Here is a 14,462-nt window from a genome sequence, read left to right as displayed (position 1 = left end):
TCCACAACTAAGACTGAAACGACAACAACTTGAAGCTGAACAGCACCCTCCACAACTAAGATTGAAAGGACAACGACTTGACTTGGAAAAAAGGCCTGGAAGTACACACTGTTCCCCAATAAAGTCCTGTTCCCCTTCACCAATAAAAAAAAAAAAAAAAGAAATTCTTGGAGATTTGATCAACATGTAAATTTTCAGTTTTTAAATTAAAAAAAAAAAAAAAAAAGAAATTCTTGGAGATTTGATCAACATGTAAATTTTCAGTTTTTATGAAGACTTGGGCCTGTGAGTGACGTGAACATGACTGCGCAATGAAACCTCTGATTGTGTTTCTTCTTCTGTCCTATAAACTTAAAGCTGCCATCTCCTGAGAGCTGTCGTTTCTGCCACAGCCACTTAGCTCACCAGAGCTCCTATCGCGCGCACACACACACATGCCCTGACCCGCCCTCACCTGTGGCTTTCTTCAACTGCACTTCCACTCTCACTTCATGGCTTGACCTTTTAAATCCCAGAAACCACAGAGAATACTAAAGAAATAATAATTATTTTGTTTTAATAATTCATGGAATTGTGAACATTCTTTGCTGATATAATATACAAAACGTAAACCTGATAAACTGTCTCAAAGGAAACATTTAGGCAGGAGATCACCTAAAATGTGTTATGTAGTATAAAGCAAGAAAAATCTTTTGTCTTTAAAAGTTCTTACCTCATCAAACCCAGCAGCTTGTAAATCCTGAAGCATTTGTGGATTAACTTCTGAAGTACTTCGACTTGTTTCATTTGCAAATGGTTGTAGAGAGTTTCGAATTTCCAGCAAGGCTTTATGATGAGTCCCAAATTTGGGTGGATTTCTGATTTGTCGAGGATCTTCAATTGACATTTTGCTCATGTTATGCTCCACCTTAACAGCATCGGATGGTTTCGATAAATTCCTAAGGGATTCCCGAATTTCTTGCAACATTTGCCGGCTGCTGCCAGTGTAGTTACTGGCAGGAAAGGTCTTAGGCCTCATTTGTCTATATCCCTCTGGCTTTTCACTCCTCTTCATGAAAACATCTATATGTATAACCCACACACAGGACTTCTTTAAGAGCTACTGGATAGATTCAGAGACTTCGCTTGAGAAAATGGAAAAGGATCCTTTGCATAAGTCCCCAGGAATGTTAAAATTCTTTACAATTTAAATAATTAAACCTATAAAAGAAAAAATAAATAAAAGCTATAAAGTGTTTAACTGATAAAGCAGTACCATGAATGGGGCGGGGGGGGGGGGGGTGAATAACACTGATTGAGGAGTTAAGAGACCCAGGTATAGTTCTAGCTGCATTACAGACTACTGTATGATAAGGAGAAGTTAGTTCATCTCTGTGCCTATTTCCTAATCTATGAAATTACCTCAAGTAGTGGTTATGTGGTAAAAAAAATAATATTAAGAGTGCTTTTGTAAGCATACAAAGTATATACGAATGTAAGGGACTGCTAAATGAACAATACAACAGGCAACCTCTCATGATCAACTTCACCTAGTGGCTCTAATTTTAGATTTTACAAATCAGACTTCATAAGATTTCTTTAGGAAAAAAAGGGTATTGTTGCTTTAAAAAAGGTTTTTTAACCACCAGTTCAGAAGACTTCTTTATGCTTCAAAACAGATGCCTGGGTCTATTTTCCAAACTGTGGACTGGGACTCTGGAGACTGTACACTTCTTAACAACGGGATGGAGAAAGGACCCTGAGGACAAACTTATTCCTCAACGCAGGAATGTCTTCTACAACGCACTGGAAGAACAGTCATCTAAAATCTATATACATGTCCCCACTGATAGGAAAATCACTAATTCAAGAAAACTATTCCACTTGCGATGTACAAGAATTGTTTAGGAATGTTTTCTTTATGTGGAGCAGTGTGAAATCTCACCCGGTGCATGGTGAGAGCCTGTTATGGGCCAGTGCTAAACAACTTGGCTTACATTCTTACCTAACAATCCTAACAGCCCTGTGAGGGAGGTTTACTATCTCTACTTTGCAGAGGAGGAAACTGAGGTTCAGAGAGTTTGGGTCAAATAGTCTGTAAGTGGTACCACTGGGATGTGAAACACTGCTAATTATCATCTACTGGGAGCCCATTTCTCTTCTCACTAAAAACACCACTCATGTTACATCACGTTTATAGACAGACAGATACAGGTATCTCCTTCTTGTCATTTAGGTATCAGCCTTGTTACTTCCTCAAAGACCCTTTCCCTGGTCCCTAATTACCCTGTTTTGTTTTTCTTGATAGTACTTATCACTATCTAAAATTATCTTACTTGTTTACTTGTTTATTGTCTATCTCCCCTCACTGAAATAAAGCTCGAGAGTAGAGGACCTTATTTGTCTCTTAACCACTGTCTGTCCACCACCTACCATATTTTGCCATGTATAATGTGCACCTTTTTGCCTAAATTTGTGAGGGGAAAATAAGGATAAGCATTATCTGTGAGTAGTACTAATTCCTTAGCTATATAAGTGTTTTTAATCTACTTACGCTCATGAGTTAAAAGTGTAACTCTAGAAATCAATAATGGTATCTGTATGCAAAATAATACAGAATACCTTACAACAACCTTGCAAGACAGAGAGTTCTTGGCCTTCTATGATATGTAAGTATCGTAAATTTGTTACCAGTACATAAAATTTCTTGTACCTTGTATCTGTTCTTGTGTTTTGTAATTATTTGTTAAAAAAATTTCTTGTATCATGTTAAAAAAATAAATGCTAAAATTGCTTTATAATACAAAAAACAAGTTCCTAAATGTAAACAAAAAATTTTGAATTAAAAAATTAAAATGAAAGATTTTTTTCCTGAAAGTTTGGGCCAAAAATGTGGGTGCGCATTATACACGGAAGCGCATTACACCCAACAAAATACTAGAGCCTAACATATAATGAGTGCTCAATACACACATTCTGAGGGTGCCAAAAAAACGTATACACATTTTAAGAAGAGATGCTCAAAGTGGTTACCATCAACGTCCAGACACTTCTGATTACAGCGAACTACTGCTTGAGTAACGGTGACCAAAGTGTCCACTTGTATACATTTTTTGACACCCCCGGTATGTTGAACAAATGAAATAAATGTGTCTCCCAAACATCCCCAGTACCTTCAGCTGTTCCGTAATTCTAGTCACGCTCTTTTGGATAAACTCCAGTTTGTTAAAAAACAAACAGCAGCACAGCACTTGTAATGGAAAAACAAAAAAAAAATTACTCAAGTACTTGTTCTGTTAATTATTAGCAATATGGACTTGGGCATTGAATTCACTCAAAAACTGTCTTCTAAGGGATAAAATGGTTGGAGTGGGCCGGCCCGGTGGCTCAGGCGGTTGGAGCTCTGTGCTCCTAACTCCGAAGGCTGCTGGTTCTATTCCCACATGGGCCAATGGGCTCTCAACCACAAGGTTGCCGGTTCAAATCCTCGAATCCCATAAGGGATGGTCGGCTCTGTTCTCTGCAACTAAGATTGAACACTGCACCTTGAGCTGAGCTGCCACTGAGCTCCCAGATGGCTCAATTGGTTGGAGCGAGTCCTCTCAACCACAAGGTTGCCAGCTCGACTCCCGCAAAGGATGGTGGGCTGTGCCCCCTGCAACTAGCAACGGCAACTGGACCTGGAGCTGAGCTGCGCCCTCCACAACTAAGACTGAAAGGACAACAACTTGAAGCTGAACAGTACCCTCCACAACTAAGACTGAAGAGGACAACAACTTGACTTGGGGAAAAAAAAAAAAAGTCCTGGAAGTACACACTGTACCCCGATAAAGTCCTGTTCCCCTTCCCCAATAAAAAATCTTTAGAAAAAAAAAACATGGTTGGAGTAACAAGGTTTACCTTATGGCTTGAACAAGGGTTAAGAGGAACAATTAAAGAAATATACACACAGGTATTCAAAGATGTAGGATGTTCCTTGCAACACCAAAGACATCAATCTAGATGCCCATCAGTAATTGTTTAATTCACAGTACATCTATATGTAATGAAACATCTGTCAAAAAGAATGATACACATCTATCTAAATGTACTGACATGAAAAGACACCCATAATGTATTCTTAAGCAAAAAAGGCAAGTTCCAAAACACTATGTATAAAATAAAGCCAGTTTCTATTCTAAAATCAGATTATGGTGATGGTTGTAGAGCTCTGTAAATATACTAAAAACCAATGAATTGTATACTTCAAATGAGTAAACTTCATGGTATATACATTTTACCTTAGAACTGTTAAAAATAAACCTTTTTTATGTTTTAAAATAATTATGGAGAGTAATTATATATACACGTACATGAATATTTGCAGCAGGCCTGAGACAGGATGAAGTCCTAGAAGCACAGTTTGCTGATGACTGCACCTCAATAATCAGTACTTTTGTGGTACAACTATTAAATAAATTATAAATCAATCAAATTCTGTGACAAGCAATTTACATTTTCCCATTTTGTGAAAACAAAAATGAAGTTTGGCAATGTGTTGCTGAAAATTACATATTCTGTCTACAACATAGCCCGATCTACTGACAATTCATAAATGAAACTAAGACTGACACACCTTGTGCTTTTATGAAGAAAGATGGTCCCTAATGATAAGCATTTTTCCCTAAGCTTTCCCCAAAATAGTAATTTAATAGCTTACTGATGAATTTTTGTATGTTTAACATTTAACTCACCAGTCTAAAATTTGCAGAATTCACCTTCTTGCCCTTTTTGAAAGGGAAGGTATTTTCCATTTCTGGTTCTGGAACCTCTCATTTCAGCACGATCAAGGATTAACAGTAGTGGTTGTGCAATCTCATGTCAGTTCTCTCACTACCTAGGCTGTATTTCATTTATAGCACCTAAGCATTCCTTTAATACCTCATGGGTTTCAACTGCTAGCTAACCATCATTTTATTATTTTTCCCATTTCCAAGAACATTCTTTATAGAGAAGAAAAAAAATAAGCATAGTTTTGCTTCTTTCTGTCAAGATACAGCATTTGCTTTCATTCCCCTAACTGAGGACCTGGTAAGCAGTAGGCAGTGCAGAAATCTCTCTGTTGAACTAATAAATGCAGGTGACCTGCATTTATTAAAAATAGATACCTTCTTTTTCACTCTTAAGGAAATATCTTGTTTTTTCCCAATTATAAAAAGATACATTCTTACTGATAATTCAAATACTATATAATTATGTAGAGTCCCTCATTCACACCCCTCAACAGAGAATCATTATAGTAGGCTGAACAATGAGATCGCAAAAGATATCCACTCCTAATCCCTGGGATCCACAAATATTATCTTGTTTGGAAAAGAGGACTTTGCAGATGTCACTAAATTAAGGATCCTGAGATAAGGAGATTATCATGGATTATCCAGGTGGGCAGTACATGCAATTACAAGTGCCCTTAGGAGAGGCAGGGGAGATTTGGTACACAGAGATCTGATACACACAGAAGAGGAGACAGCAACGTATCCATGGAGGCAGAGACTACAGTGATGTGGCCAGACGCCAAGGAATTCCGGCAGCCAACAGAAGGTGGAAGTGACAAGGGATGGCTTTTCTCCTAGAGCCTCTAAAGGCAAAGTGGCCTTGCAGACACCTTGATTTTAGGCCAGTGATACTGATTTTGGATTTGTGGCTTCCAGAACTGTGAGAGAATAAACTTATGTTATTTTAAGCCATCGAGTTTGTAGTAATGTGTTACATAAGGCACAGGGAATAAAATTACTAATACTGCACATTCGAATATATATTACTGTTAATAAAAATGGGGTTATAACACACAAAATGTAATGCCATTCTTTTACATGATCATGTGAATTTACAAAGAGAATGTCATGTTGCCCAAACTTCCTCATCCAAAGAACTGTTATCCCCAGAGCATTTCATGAAATTCATGTTCTATGGAGTATAGTTTAGAAAATGATGGATCAGAAAAATTGATTCTAGTCCTATATTTTACAACCCTGTACTTTGATAATGTAATTTCTAATACTGCTAACATCCAATGCTGTGCACAACAGTTAAAGAAATGACTAAATACTGGTATATGTTTAATAATGTTTTAGGTTAAAATAAATGCAAAATTAGTTTATGCTTATCTCTTTCATCTACATGTTGAAATACATGAGAATATGTCTGGAATTTATTTCAAAATAATTTGGATTTGTGGTGAAATGGATGGAGATATAAATGAGACAAACGTAGCAATAAATTGATTGTAGCTGGGTGGTGAGTACATGAGAGTTTGCTGTTCTATTTCCTTTACTTTTGTGTATGCTTGAAATTTTCCAAAACAGAAAGCTAAAATATAAAAATAAATAAAAAGAAATAACCATACCACTCTAGGTCTGGGAGTAGTTCTGTAACAAATTATTCTTATTCAAATACAAAATACAATAAAAACAGAGGATTTCTTTGAAGAAACCATTAATTCTACATAACAATATCATTTCAACATGAGCTTTTCAGGAGAAATAACAAAAACATAACATTTAAATGCTCATTTCACTTGTAAACTATCTGCATCTTGATTTCAGAAATGTTGGAATGGAGGAAATGTGGCACATCTTTATCCAATCGCTGTTGAGAAATCCTTGTGGAAGAGACTATATTCACATACTCCCCTCTATTTCCCAGATTAGCTCTGGCCAAAGTCCTGTGAGGTGTAATATGTGCCACTTCTGGGCTGAGGCAGGTAAAAGCCAGTGTGCTTCTCCATTTCTCTCTTTCCTGCGTCAATTACAATGCAGGTCACATTTTGAGATGGTATCTTCACAATATGGAGGGAATATGGCCTATTACTGACCTCCACTGGACTTTGTGTGAGCAAAATAGGAATCTCTGTTGTGTTAAGCCATTGAGAGATATGTAAACACACATATATATACATATATGTGTGCTTGTGTGTGTGTGTGTATATATATATATAACAAAACTGCCTAATATTATTGTGGAACAGAGACCACCCAAAACAAGAAGAGTATTTTATTCAGAGCTTGCTGTAGCAAAGGAGTGAGCCACCGCCACTTGTGTTTGGCAGAGACTCAAAGGCAGGCAGGGGAATAGAAAAGCTTTATATGGGGGAAAGGGAAGGCATCAGGTGTGTCTTGGTTGTAGGTTGTTACCACGAGGAAGCCGGAAGCCAGCTAACTAGAAGCAGGGCATCTTATGTGATTGGTCTGAAGAGAGTATTTGGCTTTGTAGGTCTTAAGTTGGAAGATGGCAGTTACTGACCAAGACCTGACTGTTTGGGTCAACTGCTCCTGAGGCTGTTGGTCAGAGCTCTATTTTCATGGATGATCTGGCCATTGTCTATGTCTCTCATTATCCTGATACAGACATTGGTACCTAGAAATTCGGTGCTGCTATAACAAAAAACCTAATATTGTATTGGCTTGGTAGTCAGAAGGAGGGCTTCAAAGAAACTGATACTGGGGGCTAGAAAAATGTAGAACCATGTTTCACAGTGGCAAAATATTTGATAAAGCTGTGGCCTCTTATAACTTACATAGTGACAAGGAGCCTACTGAACTTGTAGTTCTATGAAAAGGGAATATTAAAAGTGTATTTCGGCTGCTATTGGCTGTTTGGTGAAGTATTATAAATAAATGATAAGGTCAAGAAAGAAGCAGCTGATTTGCAAGCAGAAATAGAAAGAACCAGAATGAGCTCAGAAATTTAGTCTTACAAGGTTGGAAAAGCAACTTGCTTCTAGACCACAAACGGGAAGAGATGAGATTAAAAGACCTTGAGCCCGGATGCCCACTAAAACGTCTTTGCTGACTAAAATACAGCATCTCAGTGGTAAAAAGCACAATAAGGGTCGGGCCTCCCTTCAGATAACCAACTGAGAAGGGAAATGGGAGATCTCAAATCTTTGGATGAGGTTACTAACATATGTGAATTTTGGTTATGGTTACTGACACATGGAACTGACTGGAACTAAACATATCAGGGGCTTAAAAACTCTGAGAAAATTGTTTTGTTAACCACTCGAGCTCAAACTAAAAAAGCCTTCGACTATTCAAAATTTAAAACCCTTGGACTCCCAACTACTAAGTGCAGTACTCTAGTTGAGAAAGATGTGCATCTTCCAAAGCGGGAATATGCCCCCAAAGCTCACACTTCATCTGTGACCAAGAATGATAATGACAAAGAACTCCCAGGAGGTCCTCAGAGAATGACCAAGGGTCTCAGGGAACAATGGATGAGGGAGTTCCTCCCAGATAACGGAATCCAGGTCCAATGTAGGACTCTCTCCTCCCTCCGGGGCTGGTTGCTTTCACAAGATCTACCTACAAAGGTTTCAAAATTATTATAGATCAGGAATTGCTGCGCTCTCTCTTTCTTCCTTTGCATTAAAATAGTGGTGCTTATTATGGTCCCCCCTCGTCCTTGTTCTACCATTGTGGTGGGTGGGTGGGGAGGGACAGAGAGCAAGAGCAGATAACTTGACAGGTCGCTGGACCAAGAGAAGCCATATCTGGACTTAATGGAGATTACTAGACATACTCGTATGGCACAGGAGCTGTGGAGCTAGCTACTGCCGCTTAGGGCCCAACATGCTAGCAATAGTATAGCATAATACTATGAATACCTTTCCACCTCAGTAAGTACAATGTATTCTTGATTCTAAAATGCACGCTTTTCTACATTCCAATATTTCTAAAATTGAGTATATCTTAAAATCAGTATTAAAAGAAATCTGCCAGCTCCAAAGCAAAGAAGTTCTGGAATAGGAGACAATGCACATAGCTAACCTGACCATAAATAAAAGATGAAACTTCTTCTCACTTCAATTGTATTATTGTCATTGGCAGCACCATGTATGGTTGAATCTAGACCCTTGATTAATGCTCAAAACGTATTTAAAAAGATGTGACGTAGCATTACATACTCAGAAAATGTCTGTCACCCAATAAGCAATGAAATTAAAGGCATAAACAACTGCTGAATTTAGGCAAGATAACAGAATTTTTGAAGGTGAGAGAGGCTCTTATGAAATACAAGCACTCAGACATAAACACCCGTCAAAACTTTTTGAGTTATCTTCAGAAGCTGTTTAATTTCCAGCAGTAACTCACTCAACTAAGAAAAAACACAAAACTAAGAATTTAAGCAAAATGGAAAGGAAGACAAAAACCCCCTATTTAATATGCCTCAAAATTATATACTCAATCATAAAGACAAGAGATTCAAGATAATTAGCTAGGGTTTTGAAAAGCATGTCACCATGACATTATGTGTTAACTATCCAAAGTCCAAAGTAATTCAGAAGAATCCTAGGCTCTGAACGTGAATAAGGCTGAGACTCCATCTTTACCGTAAAAAAATAAAAAAAAAAAGGTATACAACTGAATGGATAAACGTATGCTACTGAAGGTTAATAAAAACTATATCTTTCTTTTCTTTCCCCTGAAAAATTGCTACTAAATAGACGGTTTGCCTTAGACTTAATGGTGTCTCAAAACTGAAAATGAAAATTCAACCTCATCTTTTAAAATAACTATATATTGAATTACATTGTGTAGATATACCATAATTTATCGCCTACCGATGGGCATTTAGGTTGTTTCCAATTTTTTGCTATTATAAATAATATTTCAAATACTGGTAACTTCAGTTGTATTGGTAATATTCTAATGTTGAGGGTGAGTGGTAAATTCATGGATGTTCATTTTATCATGCTTCATAGCTTACATGTGTATAACATATTACTTGTACATACCAAAATTAGTTAACAAAAAAAATACTGCAATAAAAATTATTGTGCAATTTCCCTTAAGATAAATTCCCAGAAGGGGAATTGCTGGAACAAAGAGAATATGTACTTAAAATTCTGATACTTATTGTCAGCTTGCCTTCCAGAAAGGTATACTAATTTACAATCTCTTCAATAAGGTATGGTCAACACTGGCATTAACGAATCTTAGTAACCTTTACTAATATGATGTGAAAATTTAAATTAATAATAGGTAAAGAGAATTTTTTAAAGAACTGTACAAAGCAAAAGTTTACCTCTTTAACCCATGCTACAGGGGCCAGATTAATCTTCCTAATAAACAGTTCTGATCACGTCGCTCCCTACTCAGAACCTTCAACAAGTTCTTTAACATAGTGGTTAATGTAAGAGCTCTGGAGTAAAACTGCAGGGTAGGCATCCAAGTTCTACCACTAACTAGCTGTGTGATCTTGACAAGCTGTGCCTCAGTTCCTTCGTCTTCAAATGTGGGCAATTATGATCCTATTTAATAGGGTTACTTTGAGCATTAAATAAGTTTAGTACATGTCAAACGTTTAGAATACGAGATCAACTCAATAAATGGTAGTTACCAGCTTATGTCTTCCCGCTGCCTCACCCAGACACCCACAGCCCCCACCCCGCTGTGCACCTTAAAATCTAACCAAGGCAAATCGCTTGCTCTCAGCTGACATACTTCGTGCTTTTCTGTTTTCATGTCCTTACTCATCCTGTTTATTCTTCTTGGGAGACCCCCCTGCCATATTTCTTCTTACAGAAATCACACCCAACCTTTAAAGGACCATTCCAATGCCTCCTTCACAAAGCTTTCATTGAACGGCCAGTTGTTGTTCTTCTCCTCTCAACTCTAAATGCATTTTGCATGGTCAAATTTGTTTTTGCCTCATTCTTGTGCTTATTTTTCCTACTAGATTACAGATTCATAAAACATAAGGTGCCATATAAACACACACACACACACACACACACAATTTTTTCCTGCCCCCAGCTGAGGAAATGGATCCAGAAAGGTAAAGTGGCTTATCTAAGGTCATGTAGCCAGCTGGAGGTCACGTTAGGAATGGATTCCACACATCCTGAACCAGCTCAGGGCTCTTTCAGCACACCTATATACTCGTATGAGTTTCCTAAGACCAGGGATCAGGACTCACTCATTCTTTAAACGAACAATGAAATTGGTGAGACTAAACAGGCAAAACCTACATTTCTTCGAAAGTTCAGAACTTCATCAAATTATACAAATGTCAGTAAATCCAAAGAAATATTGTTGCTATCTTGTCCAACCTAGGAAAACACAGGTACCATTCCATAAAAAGATTTCAGAGTGTTATCTTGGATTGAATTAGGTTTATAAGAAAGATGGCCTGTCTCAAGGCTCTAACTAAATCAGTTATGAGAATACCAACAGTAATATGTACTGCTTCTTTCTTAGCAGCAGTCTTAGTTGTTTAGACAGCAATAATCAAGAATCTCTGTATGATACGTCCTTCAATCCGCTTTCTAAGAATTAACTCAGCAAAAGTGAAGACAATCACTATATTTTATCTTCATGCTGAAAAATGACTGTCACATCTACGTGATAAAAATGTTCCTCAATTACTACATAACTTTTGTGGTCTACAAAAATCCCCCACTAATCTAAACCTAACATCTAAAGTGAAAACCAAATAACCAGAATTGGAACTGTTCCAAGGCTATACATATTTATATAAAACATCAAGGACTAGCATTAAAAACAAAAACAAAAAAATAAGAACTCAAACTACAGAAGTAAATTCAGATGATATCATACCCAAAAAAATGTAACAGAAATTTTTTATTTGCTTTTAGGGAGTGGCATGGCATGTTCAATAAATATTCAGGCATAGAAAGACTGCACCTTTCCAGCATGTACCATGATCTAGTTTCTTGCAGTAGCAGCTGATCAGAGGAACACAATGCTACTTCTTTAACTGTTAAATCAGTCAAATTCCTCCACTGCCTTAGGGAATCAACTAGCCCATTTTACCTGTCTGTCAACTTATTAAAGGAAAGAAATAACCTTAGTTAAACCACAAATGTAGATATCTTAGCAGAGAACACTCATTGTCATTATAATGAATAATTATATTCTTACCTTTTCTTCCTCATGGAGGAAATTTGATAAAAAATTTTAAATCTTCAATAAATAATCCACAAAGACCTGACAAGCTTCATGATTCCAGACATTCAAATCGATTTCCCAAACTGGAGTGGCACAATATTATTTGTGTGTGCGACTATATTTCTTACTAGGTTTATGAATAACTTCTACGCGATGACATATATTTTAAGTCATATTAACATATGGGGCGACAAATATTAAATTTTGTTCTTTTATAAAATAATTTTCAATTTAAAAAGTCAGAGAATGGGGTTAAATCAAGTCACCTGAGAGGCATTTTTTAAGATACAAATTCTTCTTGAAGTTGTAATAAACAATGTTCCCTTAATTTTCTTTTCTTCGTTTTCTGTATTTATATACACACTCCTTCCTACTCCATAAGGAGCCCTCCATCTCTCCCACCCCTTCCAACTATGAACAGTAACCTAACATTACAGTGGACTGTACACAGAAATTCCTAGGATTTCTTCAAGGTATATTCAGGACCGACAGGGTCCGTCTGGTTGCAAAAAACTGCAGCTCTTTCACTGCAATTCTCCTTCAGAACCACCTTTCGCTTTCCTTCCTTCCTAAACACCGTTGATCCCTGCGTGCTGCGGACAGGGATGGAGGTGGCAGACAGTCGCCACAAGGCCTTCAGCAAGGCAGGCTCTTTCCAGCTTAACCTGAACCTCCAAGGCCGCAAAGCCTGGGGTTATTCCTCCAGCCCCCGGCACGGCCAACCCTCGCTTCCCCAGGGCAGGGCTCATCTCAGGTCCATGCAATCAGCCAACTCAGGCCCGCACCGGGCCGAGCCGGCCCGCCAGTCGCAGCAGCCCCTGGAGCCCAGCCAGCCGGGATGGGCGTGGGCCCCGGCGGCCACCGCCCCGCCAACACGGGCTCCGAAGGAGAGATGCGCCCCACCCGTTACGCTAGCCCCGGACCTACCAGCAAGGGAGTGCGGGATTCCTGGACAGCGGCCACGGGCCGGAGGGCGGGCGCCGAGGCGGCCGGAGTCCCTCCCAGGGACCCCAAGTATCCTCGGTGGGGCAGGGCGGGGAGAGAGGCCGGGGGGCTGCCACAGGCCAGCGCGGCCCGTCGCGAGGGTCGCGGGGACCTGGCTCTCCCCTTAGCACTAGGCCGCCGCCGCCGCCGCCATTTTGCCTTCCACTCTGTGTCGCTGCCGCCGCACTCCGCTGCAGGTTTCCCGGATGTGGGCATTTCCCGGCGTCGCTTGCGCGGGGGCAGAGGACTGGGGGCTTCTGCCCGCCCGGCCGCCTGGAGAGGGCGCCGCCTGCGGTCTCTTGCCCTCCACCCGCTGCCTTCTCTGCGAGTTCGCCGGCGTCTCCCCGCGTCGCCCCCGCGTAACGCTGCCCAGGTGACTCGCCCGGGTTCGTGGGACCAAGCTGTCGCCCGCTGAAGCCCACGCATGTACTTCAGTCTTTTTTTCAATTGAGCTCTTTCAATGGACAGATATGGAATAAAATGCGCATCTCAAGGAGCTTAATTCTCAGAAGGAAACAGCAATGATTTGCTCTCTGAAACCTCGCTGTGGACATCAAGGTTCAGGATTTCTAGCGGCTTTGAAATAAATTGATTTTTGCTTAGCACGCTTTCCCCCAGTAAATCCGTGAGTTTAAGTATTTTCTGAATCAGCCAGATAATTTTGAACCAAGAAAGTAACAGAGTTTAAAGATTTTTATCTGTCAACCAAATCGGTAGAAGAGAAAGTCACTATTGCGATAACTGTAATAACGGTGACTGAAAAAGAGGTTTTATTTTTTGTTAAATTGAATTGGAAGTTTAGGATGGAATCATTGGGTTTATGATGTTTGTAAAGAGCACCTTGGCCAATTCTACCTCTTGAAAATGTATGCAGTTGGTATTTCCAAATACCCCCCATTCATTATTTTCCTACTAGAGTCTATTAATTTTTTTTTAATTAATGACTTCTTTTTCTGATGTTAGTTACTGGCTACTGTATCCAGAAGTTCAAATATGAAAACCTCTGTTAAAAAGATGACATTCTAAATATTACCATTTGCAATGATATGGATGGACCTAGAGAACATTATGCTAAATGAAATAAGCCACACGAAGAAAGACAAATACCATATGATCTCACTTTTATGTGGAATCTAAAGAATAAATGAACAAAGCAAACAGAAGATATAGTCTCAGAGATACAGAGGAAAAACAGGGTTGCTAGCTGGTAGGGGGTGGGGATGAGGGAGAAGGTGAGGGGATTAGAAAGCATAGTCATTAACCACAAGATTGCCACAGGGATACGAAAGACAGTTTGGGGAATATAATTAATAATATCATAAAGATTTTATAGGGTATCCGATGGACACTTGTCTTATTAGAGACAGCACTTCATGGACAGTGGAGGTGCCTGACCACTGCAGTGTACACCTGAAGCTGAATAATAATGAATCTCAACTATAATTTAATATATATATATGTATATATAGTCACAGGATGTGGAGTACAACATAACGAATAGTCAGTGGAACTGTAACAGCTGTATACGATGTCAGAGGGGTAGTAGAT

General features: G+C 39.0%; 1 protein-coding gene across 1 annotated transcript in view; it reads right to left on the bottom strand.

Moving 5' to 3' along the window:
• Positions 1-13,107, bottom strand: part of LATS1 (large tumor suppressor kinase 1) — a 47,988-nt gene extending 34,881 nt beyond the window's left edge. Inside the window, exons 1-2 of the mRNA XM_019746937.3 lie at positions 12,858-13,107; positions 713-1,200 (exon numbers count right to left, since the gene is read on the bottom strand). Coding sequence (XP_019602496.3) covers positions 713-1,054 — 342 coding nt within the window. The 5' untranslated portion in view covers positions 1,055-1,200; positions 12,858-13,107. The remainder of the gene's footprint in view (positions 1-712; positions 1,201-12,857) is intronic.
• Positions 13,108-14,462: the final 1,355 nt, after the last annotated feature.

The sequence above is a fragment of the Rhinolophus sinicus genome, chromosome 2 (assembly GCF_057876585.1).
Source record: "Rhinolophus sinicus isolate RSI-liver-muscle chromosome 2, RSI-T2T, whole genome shotgun sequence".
Classification (NCBI taxonomy): domain Eukaryota; kingdom Metazoa; phylum Chordata; class Mammalia; order Chiroptera; family Rhinolophidae; genus Rhinolophus; species Rhinolophus sinicus.
Note: the sequence above shows the minus strand (reverse complement) of the source record. Positions and strands in the feature narration are given on the sequence as shown.